The sequence below is a fragment of the Poromitra crassiceps genome, assembly GCF_964638095.1.
Source record: "Poromitra crassiceps genome assembly, chromosome: 6".
Lineage (NCBI taxonomy): Eukaryota > Metazoa > Chordata > Actinopteri > Beryciformes > Melamphaidae > Poromitra > Poromitra crassiceps.
In genome coordinates this window covers 34,978,831-34,997,684 of record NC_139627.1, presented here as the reverse complement: position 1 = coordinate 34,997,684, position 18,854 = coordinate 34,978,831, and the positions used below count along the sequence as shown (strand labels likewise).

Genomic DNA, 18,854 nt, shown 5'->3' with positions numbered 1-18,854 from the left:
AATGTAGGCCTACCCAAAGAGAGCTATCTTCCTCCTCATCAAGATCTACTTTCAGGTTTCACTCTGCTTCTCACTTCTGTGTTTGGTGCCCCCTGATGTTTAACATACTCCGGTAGCATCTCAACTCATCTCGATCTGTGGCCAAATTGGAATTTAATACCTCTCACTATGTTGGCTTTTTGAACGAATTAACAAGTTCTCTTACAATAGATTGTAATCATAATATGATGAATTTCATGAGAGAGAAGAGAGAGAGAGAGAGAGAGAGATAATTTCAAGCTCATCCTTAGATTTAATTATTATTTAATGGATAAGGAAACTGATGAACAAGCTCTTCCTCTAATGCTGGAGGATATGAATCCTGTGCTTTAGCCATCTTTGATCATGCATTGGCATGTCTTGAACACACGTATGTGTGTGTGTGTGTGTGTGTGTGTGTGTGTGTGCGCACGCACGCGTGTCTGTGTTTGTGTGCGTGCATGTGTGTGTCTGTGTGTGTGACTGGGTGGGTGGTGGTGGGTGTGTGTGTTTGTGCATGTGTGTCTGTGTGTGACTGACTGCGTGGGTGGGTGGTGGGTGTGTGTGTTTGTGCATGTGTGTGTCTGTGTGTGTGACTGCGTGGGTGGGTGGGTGGTGTGTGTGTGTGTGTGTGTGCGTGTGTCTGTGTGTGTGACTGTGTGGGTGGGTGGTGCGTGTGTGTGTGTGTGTGTGTGTGTGTGTGTGTGCGTGCGCACATGGCCATGTCATTTTTCATGTGCATGCATGCATAGAGTACTGCACACGTGCATATGTGCATTAAAACGTGTTAATAGAAAGAAGAGTGTGCAGAGGTGACCTCTAGGTGGCGAGTTTGTGGAGAGGCCCATGGCCGGCCATGGGATTTTGTGCTCCATTTCACCTGTCATTGCTTGGGGAAGACAAGGAATCTCCCTAATGGCCAGAGCCGGGGCCCAGGGCGATGAGAGAGGGGGGGAAAGATCATCAAGGGCACATTCTCAGCCATTTAAAACAGCCTCAAGGTTGGCTAGAGAAGCAGACACTCATTCAGCAAGAAAGCACAACTCATTAAGGCCATGCTTCAAAACATCACTGCGTAGTAAAAAAAAAAAAAAAAAATCTTTTACGGGTGCTGCCAGTGTTGGTGAGACTCCATACCAGGTTTGGAAAAAGCAAAGACAACTAACTTACCTCCACTGCCAGTATTTCCTCATCTAAAAAGATTCAGTTCAGTTCAGAGCTTGAATCATTCATTTTCCCAATCTGGTCTTTTCAAAGCTCTCAGCAGAATTGTTCATGTCTTCTTACTGAGTAGGAACAACATGAACCATTTAGTAGCCCCCAAATCACCTAATTACCCCCCATGCAAAATGCATGAAGTATGGATTTCATATGTCCTTGTTCTTCTCCCATGTCAGTCAGTCAGAATCCATGTTATTAGCATCACTTCCAGTGGGGCGGGGTGAAGGAGATAATGAGGGAGGATGTCCCAGGATCTCCAAAAGAAGGTCTAGTGGCCCAAATGCAGGGTGACAGGGACAGTGGAGGCCCTGTCATGGAGGGGCCGATGTCTTGTGATCACGCTGAATGTGACAGACATTGATTGTGTGCAGCCTGACAGTACATGGAATGACAGTGGAAAGGAAAGGTCAGGGTCAAATGGCGTGAAAGTGAAGAAATGGCTCAGTATCACGCAATGTGGAGAATGTACATTTAGCCTCCTCCAATCACAGACATTGCAGTGAATTTGTTCAATAGACTCTTTTCACGGGGCCCATTTTGTGTCAAAAAGGCAGAATAAACACAGGTGCAAGCAAAACACTAATGAGGGTTTCCAAATTCCAATCATGGAAGTTTGACACCCTCATTAGTGTTTTGCTTGCACCCTGCCTTTTCGACACAAAATGGCCCCCGTGATAAGGGTCTATTGCAGTGGTTGATAGACAATGATTCTCTGAACTTTTATATTGTTGTTAATTAAGTGAAGGTTTTCTAATCAGGACGTTTATTTTTTATTACATTCTTGGTAGCGGACTATTTCACGTTTTAGACATCCTCTGAATAATTATCAGATAGAAACTGTGCTGCAGGAAAAAAAACACTAAATCATCTTTCACTTTCATTGCCCTTGAGTTTGAGCTGCAGTTTGCTTATTTGCATAAAGTTTCGCCTCTGATAGGGGGCGGGGCTGCGGGTGACATTCCTGTACACCTGGTATATGATGTGTCACAGGTTCCCAAGGGTGCTCTGTTGGAAGAGGGCCATGGTGAGAGTCAAACAGAATATCCCTGCCCTGGAGCACACAGAGCCAGTCACGAGCCAGTCTAGACTGCTACGATCTGCCCAATGACAACGAGGAGCCGGACCTCTGCTGCTATGGAGACCGCTGTGATGGCAAGCCACAAGGTCAGTGAAACATGGCCAGTCCTGGCTCACAGTTTAAACACAGAAAACAGAGGGAACTAGAAGTGAGTCAGCTCGGAACCCTAGACCCTGACCCACCAACATCCCCCTAGCCACTCCCCCTAACCATCCCTCGAATCCCGACTCTCTACGACCTTCCTATACTTAGCCACGGCCCCTTTTCCCTAGCCCCGCCCCCTTCCTTGACCCAAATCAGATCAGAGCCCGTGCCAAAATTGAACAGGTTCTTCCTTGGCCCATGCACCCCCTCCCACCAATTTTGATCCAGCTAACTGGACAGACAATGGACAATGGACAGACAAACGGCACTGAAAACATAACCTTGGCGGAGGTGACAGGCAGAATTCTTATTTCTTTAATTGCTTACTTCCCTTGTTCTAAAGTGATTGGGTGGTGTTTCAGAGACTTTCTGTGGGTTTACAGTGGGCATCTGTTCCAAACCACTCTACAGTAGCTGGGAAGATCAAAACGTCTTCTTAACATTTCTGGGTCCTTATCAATTCTTAGATGTGCCTTTGTTCTAGAGACAAGAATCATTCCCTTTCAGACTATTTACAACATCCACCCATTCAAGTCGCTGGACTCCATGGTGTTCTTGGAGAGCGTTCCTATTTTTGTCCGGGTGACAGAAATGGAACGGTTCACACCTACAACGAAGGTGAGCAAGATATAATCGACTGTAAACCAGATACTGAATCATCGTTTGTCACATGCCCCATCTGAACCTCCTTAAAAGCCCCTCTGCGTTTGTTTTTTCCCATGAAGTTGTAAGTCTCGTGTTTTCTGATCAAAAGTTTCATAATATCACAATCACCAAAGCTTTGCGCGAATAAAGACAGTATTGCATCGCCGTCGTTTCACCTGTTTCATCTCTTGGAAAGTTCTTGTAAGGCAGTATTGACACACTGAAGCTGATCTGTCTCCTTTTGAAATCCTCACCTCAAAGGTGCTGGATCCCAATCTCGACACGATTGAGCTGAGCCACGGGGACTTCACGTGGAAAATCAAACGCCGTTTTAAGCACTTCCAAGCTCTTCATCAGGAGCTGCTGAAGTTCAAGGCTCGTCTAAAGCTCCCCCTGCCACCCCGCATGTACAGTAAGAACTGCTAATTTACTCACCCTTTGTCACTCACTTCAACACACACATACACACACACACACAAGTGCAGTACTCCGAGTGCAGTAACTCGGGGCCTGCTGTATATCAGTGCAGTAACTCGGGGCCTGCTGTACATCAGTGCAGTAACTCAGGGCCTGCTGTATATCAGTGCAGTAACTCGGGGCCTGCTGTATATCAGTGCAGTAACTTGGGGCCTGCTGTATATCAGTGCAGTAACTCGGGGCCTGCTGTATATCAGTGCAGTAACTCGGGGCCTGCTGTATATCAGTGCAGTAACTCGGGGCCTGCTGTATATCAGTGCAGTAATTCAGGGCCTGCTGTATATCAGTGCAGTAACTCGGGGCCTGCTGTTTGTGAATAACACTCTTATGCACTTCTCTTCAGTGGAGGTAGAAACGGCTTGACTCTGTGTGTGACAGATGCAGCTGGAGGACTACCTGACAAGCATCCTGAAGAGAACCATGTAGGATCCACCCAGTGACGGTGAGCATGGCTACTCACAGTCAAAGCCTTGTCTTGTAAGAGAATGACATCAATACAGTCATCCCCGTCGCAGGTGAGCCATTCTACACTCTAATTAGGCCTGAAAGCTAACGGTAATTTCATCCTTGTCAGAGTTCTATGGCCGGCATGAGGAGAGTCGCTTTCACAGAGGACGCTGATGGAGAATGGCTTGCATTAATGAGGGGAAACACAGCAGGCAGGAGCAAAGAAACGATCACTTAAAGCGCCAAGATGGCCGCTAATATCCATTACCTACAGAATAAAAGTGATGAGATGACACATTATAATAACGATGTATAAGTGCACCGTAAGCATCTTAAGACAAAGTCAATTTGTTCTTAGAGAATATGTGCAACATAAGTGAAGTATTATTTTCTGAAACAACTCGATTAGGCTGCCGAATGTGTCAGGGGTCATTTCTGGAACTCCATACTTTTCTGAGACTGAAAAAGAGATTTGTCATTGCACTTTCATTGCATTGCTCATTCAAGTACTTCATTACTATCAGGAAACCATTTGACGTTTTTATTTCAATTTATTTCACATGTCTGTCTATCATCGGGTCTGCATGTTTCAGCTGGAATACATTTCCAGTGTGCTGTTAATGTTGGTCTAAAAGGTAAGAGGTAGCGTGATTACACAGTTTTTCTTCACATTATTCTGTAGCAAAGTAAATATGTATAAAAGCTACATCAAATATGTCTCCCATGTTATCGATTGCCTCTGTCATCCCTTGTATCTGGGTTGTGACAAATTCAGTTTTCTGTACACTGAATCCCTATCCCTCCAGAGAGACTCAGGTGTGTGTGTGTGTGTGTGTGTGTGTGTGTGTGTGTGTGTGTGTGTGTGTGTGCTTGTTTCAGATGGCTGGTGGTGAAGGACTCTTGTGAAGGACTCTTGTTCTCTACATGAGGTGATGGTCTGTGATAAGGCCTTCCACATCAAGATGGCACCCAGGAGACCGGCGTCCGCCACGGAGTCACCGTCGACAACCCCTGCAGGCAGGCCTCTGTTCTTTTCATATTTACATTTTTGCTTTGATGGCATGCCCACACATTTGTGCTGACTGCACTTCTACGCAGATTGTGAGTGTGGCTTGAACCCTATCGTCACATACAAGCCACCAATGCCACATCCACGCTGCATGTGTCCTCAGGGGCACAGCATGTTATTTTCATCAGGATCCACTGATGAAGGGGTGCAGAAACAGTATCGTAAATTATCGCTGTCCTTACAGTGTCTCCTCTTAGGATGCTGACCATCAAGTGCTCCACCTACCGCCAGGCCCACTGGTGGGGCCACTCTTCCTGAGGCGAGAACCACCATGGATCCTTCGCAGGGGTGAAGGTCAGTCAGTGTGCTGCACTATAAGGAAGTGGAGGTCATCATGGGCTTCAACAGCGACCACACCAAGAGAACATACTCATGGGTCTGCACTCCAACATCAAGGTGCGGATGTGAAGAATGCTTCCAATCAATCTTTCCAGCTGTGCTGATAATTTTCATAAATCACAAGCGAACTATAGCCATGCTTTTTTATTAAAGGAAAATTCAGTTTTTTTACACCCGGACCTTATTTCCAGCTTAAAATATGATGTTTTACTCACCCAGATAACTTTCGTTTCATTCGGCTCCCCACAGAAGATATTCAGCTCCAAGTAGAGTCCTGGAACAGGCTATGATGGGCGAAAACGGGGCATGCATAATGCACTCTGTAAACAACATATTTTCTATAGGCCTAATGCCGCAGTTTATTATGGTTGTTCTATAATATAGAGAGCATGAATTAGCTATGTAACAAACCTCTGTGCTGGCGACAGCAAGCTCTGTTTGCTGTCCGAGTGTCTGTCACATTGATAACAGCTCCTCACCCTCCCACTCCATGTGTAATCCATACATTATTCCAGACCGGCTCAAATAAATACATTGAATACATTGAATTCATCGTCCATAATCTCGAGATCAGATATCACAGCCAGCGGTGTCTAGCATGCTACAGATCTACTGCTCTGGGCTCTGAAATCTGCCTTGCAGGGCAGTTTCATTTCAAGCTCAGAGCAGTTGATCTACACTGCTCTGAGCTCGATCTGTAGATAGTGATACTGTCTTAGTGATAACAGTCATAAACATTCATAAAGCCTCCATAAAGCCTGTCATGTCATGTTATGACAGTGTCATCACTGTCATGTCAGTCTTATGCACACCCAGAATAATTATTATGACTGTACCACTGACGTACCAATAATCACAGAGTCTATTCCCACATGGGTTATTATTATCAAAACTACAATAGCCAGAATAATACCTCTAATAGCACTAGTCCAGTCAATGGACATAAGAATTGCCACAGTGCTTAAGCATTCAGCTCCGGCGTCAGCAGTCCTCCCCAGACAGTGACGGAGAAAAAGTCCTGTCTGTTTCCATCAGCTTTCCCCGGCGCCTCCACAGGTGTCTGCGGCCCTGCCTCCTCGAGTGACGCAGCCATCATAACACATCACAGCACCGGGTGGCAGAGTGGCAGCGCCCAGCCTGTGCCAGCTACTACAGTACAGGCCCCTGGGATGGATACTTAGATCATGTGCTGGATGCCACGGGTGGCTCTCTTACGGGATGGGAGAACACTTTGTCCGCATTTGGACCCCCACCAGCTTCTGTAGCGGAGGGGCTGGGGCTTACACTAAGAGAACCAAGCGGTTGGATGGATGGAGTGGCCAGAGGCAGATTGAAAGGGGGAGGGGGGGGGGGGGTGGTTAGGGATGTGCTAGACCTGGCAGTGGTTCGGTTGATTTGTTCTGTAGTCCCTGCTGCTGCCTTCTCTCTGGTGTTGCTCACGAAAGCGTTCCGCCAAAGACGCTCTCGTCGCCATGGCACCCCAGGCCCTGACATGATTGACACCTTGTCACATTCTCTTATGACAGCGCTGCGGAGAAGAGTGTGCCGAGAAGAACTGAGACTGGGAAGTGGCTGGGGACACACATTCAGACAAAGACGCAGACAAATACACACATATATTTATACACACACACACACACACACCCACACACACAGGAGCTCCAACACATACCAGCTGGGTGATGGAAGCGTAATTATCGGCCCTGTGTGTGTGTGTGTGTGTGTGTTCTCGCACATCCTTGCTGTAGAGGTGGAAGTCTCTAAACACTGGGGTAGGTGCACAGAGGGGCACAGATGTTTCGCACATCATCGTGTATACAGTACGTACATCCTGCTCCAGAGACCTGCTATTTGAACCATCAGGGTAAATAGAACCAGTCCATTTCTTTCTCTATGGACTGAGGATATAGCCCTAGGCCTGTATCTGTGTCATTTTGATCATCTCTATACCCAAAGGATAGTCTGTGGTGACATACAGTAGGGACATCTGTGGATCATGTACTGAAGAATGGTAAACCAGCCAAGAACCAGCCTTAAAATTAAAGTCAACCCAAGAGAGTTAAATGTGCATCTCATTTTGTTCTCAAAGTTAAGATGATGTGGGCCTCAGTGAAAGCAAGGACATCGGTTACATCCCTCTCTTGTTAGGGATTGTATAGATATATGCAAAATGGATGCTTGTTACGCCGCTCTTCCTCTCATGAGACCTTCAATCATATTCATTATATTCAAGTGAGCTGAACCAAGACGTAAGGCATACATTGGTACCAAGCATGTCATGCTAGTTTGTCGGGAAGAGGGGGAAAATAACGCTCCAAACGTAGGCTACATTTTGGTGAGGGAAAAACGATTTCAAAGGGTTCTGTTGACTTCTCACTTCAAGAGATCTGAATGAAAATGGGTTCGATGGGTACCCACGAGATAAAGCAGCATTTATCACAGCCTAAATAGCATTAATAGCTTGTGGATGGATTTTCTTTTTCATTTGTTGCTCATCAGTTTGTCTCAACAAATGTGTTGTGCATGCAAATACTTATGATGAGTTAGGGGCAAGAAAATCTTTGCAATCGGGCATTTGGGCATTTTGCCTGCATTTTTGAATGTGGATGGATTATTAATTTGCCGTATGGCCAATTTCACATGCTCTGTTAAAGGAGAATTTCGTTTTTTTACACCACGGTCCTTATTTCCAGCTTAAAATATGATCTTTTACTCACCCAAATAACTTTGGTTTCATTCGGATGTCCACAGAACATTTTGAGCTCGGAGTAGCATCCTCAAACAGGCTATAACGGGCGCAAATGGGGCAAGGTGCATGTGCTCTGTAAATAACACATTTTCTGTCACATTGCGGTTCATTATGGCAGTATCTATATGCCAAGCTAGGCTGCTAAGCTAACAACAACATACTGGAACAGACGAGTCAACTCTGACCTGCCCCAGATGTGCTTCAGAAGAAGCAGTGAGAAGCGCTTCTGTTAGAGAAACCACAGAAGAAGAACATAAGCACTGTAAGCCCATCCGGGGCAGGTCAGAGTTGACTCGTCTGTTAAGCTGCGTTCACACCGACCTATTAAAGTTTTTCGCTGGCATCGAGTTTACATACAAAGTCAATGCAAACGAGCGATTGAGCGTATATCCGCCCGGGAGAAAAATCGCTGGGCGTCCGAGCGGCAGAGACAGAGCGATAGGGAGAAAATACGCTCGTCGTCCCAGATGAAATATCCCAACTCGAGCGAAAATACGCTGGCATCAGTCGCTCGCTGTTCAACGCTGATTGGCTGCTGTGTGAGAGCGAGTCAAGGATCACACTGGCTTGGAACAAACCTCTGGTTTATTGTGTGGCAACAAACCGCATTGACAGGCTGACAGCTGACATGAAGCGAAGTCTGTACTACCGGTATGGAGCTCGCATTAGGAGCATGCTGATAGGCTTAGCTTGTAAACATCTACGGTGGCTCGTAGTGGACAAACATCATGACATTGCATAACGTTATAGCCCCCACATGTCCGTCAATTCGTGTGCCTGTTGATGAGCGATTTAAACAGAGTGACAGAGCGATTCCAAAGGGTTGAATCAATCGACAGAGCGAAAAATAAATATCTCGGTGTGAACACAGCTTTACAGTATGTTGTTGTTAGCTTAGCAGCCTAGTTTGGCATATAAACTACGATACTACGATACAAGGCCTTAAATCCTCATCGTGTTGCCTAGACACCCTGCCAACAAGCTTTCTAAAAAATGTCTACAGTTGCCTGGCGACCGACATACTGAAGATAATTAATACCTCTCTTCTTACAGGCATTTTTCCAAAATCTCTAAAAACTGCAGTTGTTAAGCCCTTGCTAAAGAAGCGTAGCCTCGACCCCTCTATAATCAGCAATTACAGACCAATATCAAATCTTCCCTTTATTAGCAAAATACTCGAAAAAACTGTCTACCAACAACTCAATACCTTTCTATCCTCCAATGATCTCCTAGATCCCTTCCAATCAGGCTTCCGACCCCATCATAGCACCGAAACTGCGCTTATCAGAGTTATAAATGACATCCGAATGAACACTGATTCAGGTAAAATCTCAATCTTAATGTTACTAGATCTCAGCGCTGCCTTTGATACGGTTGACCACAAAATTCTATTGGACAGACTGGAAAACTGGGTCGGGCTTTCCGGCACGGTCCTAGAGTGGTTCAGATCTTATCTGCAAGACAGGAACTACTTTGTCTCCATTGGCAACTACACATCTGACCAAACCAAAATGACATGTGGGGTACCCCAAGGATCAATTTTAGGTCCTGTCCTGTTTAACCTTTATATGCTCTCTCTGGGCCTAATTATGCAAAAAAACAAAATAGCTTATCATAGCTATGCAGATGACACCCAACTCTACATAGCCCTCTCATCGGATGACTATGCCCCCATAGAGACACTGTGTCAGTGCCTTGCGCAAATTAATGATTGGATGTGCCAGAATTTTCTCCAACTTAATAAAGACAAAACAGAGATAATTGTCTTCGGCAAAAAAGAAGATAGGCTCAAAGTTACTGCTCACCTCGAATCCCTATCTTTGAAGCCAAAGGACCAGGTAAAAAATCTTGGCATTATTATTGACTCTGATCTAAATTTCAACTCCCACATCAAGCTTATAAGAAAATCTGCCTTCTATCATCTAAAAAATATAGCAAGGATTAGAGGCTACATGTCCAAACAAGATCTTGAAAAACTAATTCATGCTTTCATTTCTAGCAGGCTAGACTACTGCAACAGTCTTTTCAATGGTCTTCCCAAAAAAGCTATTAAACAACTACAGCTCATTCAGAATGCTGCTGCTAGAGTTCTAACAAGAACCAAGAAAGCTGAACACATTACACCAGTTCTCAAATCCCTGCATTGGCTGCCAGTAAATCTTAGAATAGACTTTAAAATTCTGCTAATAGTTTACAAATCTCTCAACGGGTCAGGCCCACACTACGGGCCCTATTCTCCCACAAGCCTTCGGCGCTAAAACGGGCCTTAAACGCAAAAAAACGTGCCTTGCGCCTGTTTTGGGACGATATCAATATGGCTTTAGGCTGCCAAATGCGCTTTAGGCCGAATGGGCGTGGCGCAGTCCCAGAATGGGCCAAAGTGGGCGTGTCGGCCTTAAATCTCGGCGTACTGCTATCTTAGCACCTGCCGTAAATTTAGCGCTTTGCGCCTTTGAAAACCAGGCCTATTCAGTGCGCCAGTGCTCTTCTGCTGCCTCTCCCCTGTCACCCTTCTCTGTCTCTCTCTGAAACCAGGCCTATTCAGTGCGCCAGTGCTCTTCTGCCGCTTCTCTGTCACCCTTCTCTCTCTCTCTCTGACTCCCTCGCTCAGACAGACACAACACATAGCAGCACCCAGCTTCCCATAGGAAATAGCAGTTGTAAGTTTACTGCCTGTGAATGTCCCTGTCCCAGCATGCAATTGGGTCCTCCATTTCGCTACTAAATAGCAACCAAATGAGCCGAAATAGATATAAAAGGTAGATCTAAAATAATGTGTAATGGTAAGACAACCTGCAATTGTAGAACATTTCAATATTGGACCAAATAAAACATCGAAATGAAACACCACCCTATGTGAAACATATATGTCCTCTTGAGCCTATATATACCCTGTGTGGATTTAACGTGATTTAGATAAGTGACAGCGGAACGCGCTTCGGAAGCTTCTACTGTCATCTGCTATACTGTGATGTCCGCTCCAATAACTTGGCCCTACTCCACATTTAGTTTTACAATAAAAACACATTTATGCAATGACTTTACATAATGTAGGCTATATTTATGTGCATCATCCTTCCTGCAGCAGGCGAGAGAAAATGATATCTTTCTGGACAAACTTTCACCAATCTAATAGGCTATATTTTTCTAGCTGATGCGTTTAGAACATTATTTTCACTTTGATCTTGCTATAGTGTAGCGTATTTACATGCTTGCAGTATTGAAACTGCAGTTAGATTGGTTTGAGAAGCATAATAATATGGAATAATAGCCTATAATGCAGACAGACAGACTGGATGAAGGGAGGGGGGGGCAGAGCGTTTGGCGTTATCAAGTGCGCTGGTCCACGCCCACTGATTTGAGCTGGGCCAGGCGCTCGGCCTAGAAACAGCGCCAATGCAACGATAGGGACCTACATCTCTGAAATGCTTCTACACTATGAACCATCCAGATCCCTGAGATCTTCAGGCACTGGCCTACTAATTGTCCCGAGGACCAAATCAAAACATGGTGAAGCCGCGTTCTCCCACTATGCCTCTCATAACTGGAACAAACTCCCTGAACACATTAGATCTGCCCCTACTCTGCCTATTTTTAAATCCAAGCTAAAGACCTTTATGTTTACTCTTGCTTTTAACTGCTACTAAACTACTGCCTCTCTCGGCCTGTAATTTAAAAAAAAGATTCCTGTACATTTCCAACAAATGGACTGTACATGTAATAATAATACTGAAGAGTGCCTTGTAACTTATTTAACACATTGACTGCCAGCCCTTTTTTTCTTGCTGTAGGTAGCTTCTGCCAAGCCGTTTTTTGAGGATTGTGGCTCATTTTACAAGCGCCGAGGATTATTTTCTGCTTGGAGTTTGTGAACATACAATATCTCAAAAGTACTAATAGAATGTGTACTTTCTCTGTCTAAAAGAGTTAGTTTGTAGAGTTAGTAGTTATGTAAGCATTAGCAGTTGAATACAGCATGGTTTTAGCATTAGAAAAAATATTCAGAGATAAACGGCTTTTTGTGAAATTCGATAGAGCTGTCACTTTAACCATTCATTTTTGGCTCTCTCTCTCTCTCTCTCTCCCTCCCCCTCTCGCTCTCTCTCTCTCTCTCTCTCTCTCCCTTCCCCTCGCTCTCCCTCCCTCTCTCTCTCTCTCTCTCTCTCTCTCCCTCCCTCTCGCTCTCCCTCCCTCTCTCTCTCTCTCCCTCCCTCTCGGGAGGGAGACGCACTAGGTTTAATCCTAGTGAGAGGGGGAGAGGGAGAGAGAGAGAGAGAGAGAGAGAGAGGGAGGGAGGGAGAGAGAGAGAGCGAGAGAGAGAGAGAGAGAGAGAGGGAGAGAGCGAGAGGCAGAGCTGCTTCAACTCCTCCCTCTTCTTGGCTGCCGCGGCCGTCACAGTCTCAGTGCTTTTGCTGCTCTCCTGTGCCTGTCTGCAGGCTGCTGTTTGAGGAAGTCGGCATGGACTCGCTCGCTTCTTGGGAGTTTTGGTTGAGAGAAGCTTTTGCGATTCTGGTCATATTTATGCTGCGTGTTTCAAAGTGTGTTCCACCTGTAATGTATTATGTAAATTTGCAATCCCGCATCGCCAGCAATCAGTGCGAAAACGAGAGCGTTTTCCCCCAACCATTTTCATGAGAATGTAATACTGTAAAATCGCCTCGCCATTTCCTTGAATGGCTTTGCTCCCTTTTTCTTTGATTTCGCTCGTCTGGGGGAGCACTGTCAACACTTAGTGGGTCGGTAAAATAGATTATACACATTCAATACCTCCAATAATTGTACAGGAGACGTAAAAGGGATTGATCAACGCCCCACCGTCAAAAAAAAAAAAACGTTTTTTTTGACGTATCCATACGTCGCTGGCAGTCAAGCGCTGGATTTTTTTTGACGTATGCATACGTCGCTGGCAGTTAACGTGTTAAAACAGAAATAATGTTTCATGTTTGTTAATTTGAGTATATATTTTAACTAAAACTGTCGGCTGTGTTTTTTATGTGTTTTTTATATGTGCATTGCTTTGCTGCTTGTTTTTTCGATTATTTTTTGTAAAGCACCTTGAATTGCCTTGTGTATGAAAGGTGCTATATAAATAAAATTTGACTTGACTTGACTTGATATAGATATGATCTGATGTCAAGATTATGGACGATTCAATTCAATTGCCGCTCGTCTGGAATAAGGCCACATAACAAACAGCAGCGGGAGATAAAGCGGGAGGTGTTATCTGTGATGGACACTCGGACAGCAAACAGCAGGCTGTCGGCAGTCGGGAGCACAAGAGGTTAGTTAGATCGCTAATTCATGTTCTCATAATTATATAACAACCACAATGAACAGAAGATGACAGAAGATGTGTTATTTACAGAGCGCATGCACCTTGCCCCGTTTGCGCCCGTTATAGCCTGTTTGAGGATGCTACTCCGAGCTCAAAATGTTCTGTGGACATCCGAATGAAACCAAAGTTATTTGGGTGAGTAAAAGATCATATTTTAAGCTGGAAATAAGGACCGTGGTGTAAAAAACCGAAATTCTCCTTTAATGAAATCAAAAATATATACAGTAGATAAATACTTTATCTTAGTCTCGTGTGTTGATCAGAGTTGTGATTAAAGGGTTGGGTGGGCCCCCGGAAGATTTTCAGATTTCAAAGTGGGCCAGGGCATTCTTAAGTTTGGGTACCCCTGCCTTAGCCCATACCTGGGGAGAAACAACATTTTTAGGCCAGCCTAGCCTGTAGCCTTTAACCACAGTATCAGTCTCAAAGAGCTTCACTACGGCCATATTATGACACCATACATGAAAACGACACTCCAACCTTAAACCCTCAATGAAAACTACCCATTAGGGGAACATGGTAGAAACCTGTGGAAGCGCATCACAAAGTGTGATCTCCCTCCCAGGACGGTCCCATGTGCAATGGGTGCTGAGAGTGGACAAAACACACACACACACACACACACACACACACACACACACACACACACACACACACACACACACACACACACACACACACACACGATAGCTGCATGTTCCCTGCTCTCTAAGTAGAGCAGGCAGTGGTAACGATAGCTGCATGTTGCCTGCTCTCTAAGTAGAGCAGGCAGTGGTAACGATAGCTGCATGTTCCCTGCTCTCTAAGTAGAGCAGGCAGTGGTAACGATAGCTGCATGTTGCCTGCTCTCTAAGTAGAGCAGGCAGTGGTAACGATAGCTGCATGTTGCCTGCTCTCTAAGTAGAGCAGGCAGTGGTAACGATAGCTGCATGTTCCCTGCTCTCAGAGCAGGCAGTGGTAACGATAGCTGCATGTTGCCTGCTCTCTAAGTAGAGCAGGCAGTGGTAACGATAGCTGCATGTTGCCTGCTCTCTAAGTAGAGCAGGCAGTGGTAACGATAGCTGCATGTTCCCTGCTCTCTAAGTAGAGCAGGCAGTGGTAACGATAGCTGCATGTTGCCTGCTCTCTAAGTAGAGCTGCTAACAATAGCTGCATGTTCCCTGCTCTCTAAGGGGACATTCAGACCAAAAGCGCTTTTTTCAGTCAGAACGCTATGAAAATCATGTTGAGAGCGCTTCCATTGTGCACAAAACACAGGGCACGGAGCGTTTTTTTTGCGCTCTGTTTGTTTTCCCCTGTAGTCGCGTGCAGTACAGATCAGAACACTACGACCACAAGGATGGTAGCCAGCTGGTTTTGTCTATTTGATGTTGTTCACTGTCAACATGAAAGCCAGATTATTGCCAATTCTGGCAGCAGCCGAGGTTGAAAATCCCTTGGGAGGAGAAAAGGTAGGAGGAGTGAAAAAGACGATCAGGGCGCTTTTCCTCTAATGTTCAACTTTTTTCAGCTTTAAAACGCCGACAGCGCTCCTCCAAAAACAACAGACATCACCAGCACTGAAACGCCAGGTGCGTTCATTAAAAGAGGAGCACGTCTAGCGCGTCCTTACATAGAGAATGAATTGCAGAAAGACGCTGGCAGCTCCAAAAAACGCTTTTGGTCTGAATGTCCCCTAAGTAGACCAGTTAGCAGTAAACCCACCGTAAAGAATCAACATCCATTTTAACACGTTGAGTGCCAAGGACGAGATATCTCGTCTTACATAATCCAACCGTTGAGTGCCAAAGACGAGATATCTCGTCTTACATAAACATTTTTTTTTTTTGACGGTGGGACATCAATCAACCCCTTTTACGTCTTCTATACCACTATTGGAGGAAGAGAATGTGTATAATCTATTTTACCGACCACTAAGTGGCGACAGTTCTCTCCAGACAGAGAGAAAGCCACAGCCACGGGTCCGCTGGAGAAAGCCATTCTAATTTTCAAGGAAATAGCTGGGCGAAAACTCTTTCGATTTCACACACACACACACACACACACACACACACACACACACACACACACACGCGCGCGCGCGCGCGCACACACACACACTCGAGTACCTTTGCGCATAAATAAGACCAGAATCGCAAAAGCTTCTTCAAAGCTCTCAGCCGACACCTCAAGAAACGAACGAGCCCGTTCAGTAAGCCAGACTGCCCGAGAGCCGCCAGCAGCAGCAGCAGCAGCAGAGCGGAGTAGGCTGCCTCAAGATTGGAAGAAGGGGATCGCGAAGGAATTTCTCTCCCGTGTCTAACCCCCCCCCCCCTCGCCTCTCCTCTCCTCTTCCCCGCTCCTGCGATTCCCTTCTCTTTTTTTGGGATCAAACTCGCCTGTGACAAAACACTGCAAAGCCACACCTACGGAGGGAGGAGTTTGGAGACACACACACACACACACACACACACACACACACACACACACACACACACACACACAAAAAACAGTATACAGACTTGCCCAAGGGCACCCATAATCACAGGCACGTGAGGTGGTTCTAAAAATCCATTTATCTCAAAACTGTCTGAAAATCTCTGAAACCATGCTGTACTCAACGGCTAATATCTACATAACTACTAACTCTACAAACGAACTCTTTTAGACAGAGAAAGCACACATTCTATTAGTTCTTTTTAGATGATTGGTGTTCACGAAGTCTTAACAGAAAAGAATCCTCGGCTCTTGTAAAATGAGCCAGAATCCTCAAAAAAAAACCTGGCACAACTTACCTACAGCATTGAAAAAACGGCTGGCACTCAATGTGTTAATAGCCACAGTAAGTAATCAGATTACAAACGAGGAATTTGACTCAAGTATGCAGCACAGCAGTCACATCAATAGATAGTAGGAGAAGGAGCATGCAGAAAACAATCTCAAATTGTAAAGTAAAAAGTAAAAAGTCCTTTAAAGTAACATTATAATGTGTGTGTGTGTGTGTGTGTGTGTGTGTGTGGGGGGGGGGGGGGGGGGGGGTTAGGATAGTGTCCGTGGGATCATGTTCATGGGGCCCAGCCTGTTACTGAGCCGGTTGTGCTCAGTTAGGGCTTTCACACCGGCAGGGCTCCGTGCCGGTTCCGGTTCCAGAACCATAATCTGAACTGGCCGGCGCGTTCAGACCGAAAAAATAATTGGTTCGGAACCTGAAAAGTTGGTTCTCAGCGGAACCAAAAAATAGTTGGTTTTCCTTGGGAACCGTGACATCATCAGTGGGCGTGTCTAATTCTAGGCTGTGAAAACGAGCAGGAAGGAGAAGAAGGCAGTGACAACATGGAGAAAAATAATTTGCAGTGGTCTCCTGAGGAAACCAAATGTTTAGTGGCGATTTGGGCATCTACCAAATCTCAAGAAAAGCTAGAAAGCAGTACAAGAAAGAGCAAGTCATATGCCGAACTTGCAGAAGAGAGGGCCAAGGCTGGGTTCACTCGAACGCCAGACCAAATAATTAATAAACTTAAAAAAATAAAAATAAATTGAAGGAGGACTACCGAATAATGTCCTCCCACTTTGGTTCCGCTTAAACTGGTGTGAACACGGGCTGGTTCGCCAGAAAGCACCAAGGTTCTGAGACTCCAGAACGGAGCCAGAGCCAGAACCAGAACCGTGTCTGTCTGAAAGCGGTAAGTGAGCACCGGGGGGAGGGGGTCCCTCACAGGGACCCATACCCACCAATGGGCCACCAATGTTTGTCCACATGGATATGACCCTTTCAAGGGATGATGCTGGCATTCCGGTAACAGCTGGGTCTGGATGATGGGTGTCAAACCACAATAGAGCCCTGCACGGGCCTCAAATTCAGACCCGAGCCCTAAGGCTTATGAGAATTCTCAGACCGAACCCGACCCGAGCCAGAATATTACTATTATTTTTTTATGCCTCGGCCAGCGATAGCACTGTCGAGCTTGGGCCAGAATGCAGGGCTCTAGACCACGACACATGTCAAAGCTCAGAAATGCACCTCACAGCTGCCTGACACCAGAGTGGGAGTTAGGGAGGCTCTGTGCCTGTTGATTTCCTCTTTATGACAGAGGCAAATGCATTTTCATAAGCCTAAATGTGACATGCTATGTTGTGATTGTTACATTGTTTTGGTATTGTATTGACACTATACTGTAACCATACATGCACACCACATGTATTGTCAAACAGGCTCTGACGAGGGCTTCTTGTTTGCCAGTCTTTGGACCCAACATCCATTTTTGTATTCCCATCAATTATTTGGCGGCTATATTGAACAGGGTCAGGCCGATGTGAAACCCCCATTAGGGAGCATCTGGGGCCCACTTTAAGGGTTGATATTCACCCACCTCCGTCGTGGAGGCTAATCTCTCAGGCCCCCCCTAACCCCCTATCCCCTAACCCCCTATCCCCTAACCCCCTATCGCCCATCTTTCCATTTCCTACCCCCCGCCTCCCCCTCCCTCTCTTCCCTCCTTTCCCCTCTGGAGGCCTGCATTAAACATAAAGACTCTGCATGGATGAGTGAGTCAACAAATTACCACAGCCAATAAATGGGAGAAAATGATCTGCCCCTCTATATGCCATGAGTCTCTCTCATTTTCTCCCGTTCTCCTTCTTCCCCTTACCTTACTGTCCGCCATTAGGTTATTGTCCCAGGCTTTTAAATAAACATGATCTTTGCCCGAATGTCTCCTTATTGCATTTAGTTAGAGGAGCCCTCATGCTTGACTGGTTGTATCCATCAACTCAGGGGGGCCCGACCCGCCGCACAATCTCACCTAATACACATGAAACTGCTACAGCTGTTGGTGTAACCTTTGAGAGTGTCTCCTAAGGAGCACAGTGATATTTGCTCTTAATACAATTATGCCTACCAGGAGAATATGCTGCTGACATTTGCCATTTGTCAAGTTGAGGTGGCAGTGATGCTTAATGAGTCATTAGTGTTGAGCTGTGAGAGGGTACACAGCCCAGAGCCCACAGTCGTCTGTTACATGAGAGCACACGGTCTCTGTAAAGATCACATTTAACTGCTACATTACAAGGAAGATGTAATGTATCTGCATAACAGTTCTATTGTTTCCTCATCTTGCACACAGCGTGAAGGACAAGATGTTCTCTGTTCTAATGGAGCATCATATACAGTAGCATATAACAAACTATTTATTGGGCCCGACACTTGTAATTTTGTCTCCTATGGTAGCGCTTTGCCATTTTTTTTCTTAATAGGGAGTGTCATCAGTAAGGGGGCGGGGCTAGGGCAAATGGGCCGTAGCTAGGGATAGGAAGGTCATAGAGAGTCGTGGTTCGAGGTCTGGGTAGGGGGAGT

General features: G+C 45.7%; 1 protein-coding gene across 1 annotated transcript in view; it reads left to right on the top strand.

Moving 5' to 3' along the window:
* Positions 1-18,854, top strand: part of LOC310777853 (phospholipase D1) — a gene marked incomplete at both ends in the record, with an annotated part of 28,438 nt that overhangs the window by 198 nt on the left and 9,386 nt on the right. Inside the window, 12 exon segments of the mRNA XM_083638203.1 lie at positions 2,304-2,403; positions 2,946-3,079; positions 3,368-3,513; positions 3,515-3,518; positions 3,962-4,005; positions 4,007-4,025; positions 4,960-4,990; positions 4,993-5,047; positions 5,297-5,350; positions 5,394-5,466; positions 5,469-5,495; positions 18,403-18,532. Of these exon segments, the coding sequence (XP_083494329.1) occupies positions 2,304-2,403; positions 2,946-3,079; positions 3,368-3,513; positions 3,515-3,518; positions 3,962-4,005; positions 4,007-4,025; positions 4,960-4,990; positions 4,993-5,047; positions 5,297-5,350; positions 5,394-5,466; positions 5,469-5,495; positions 18,403-18,532 (817 nt within the window).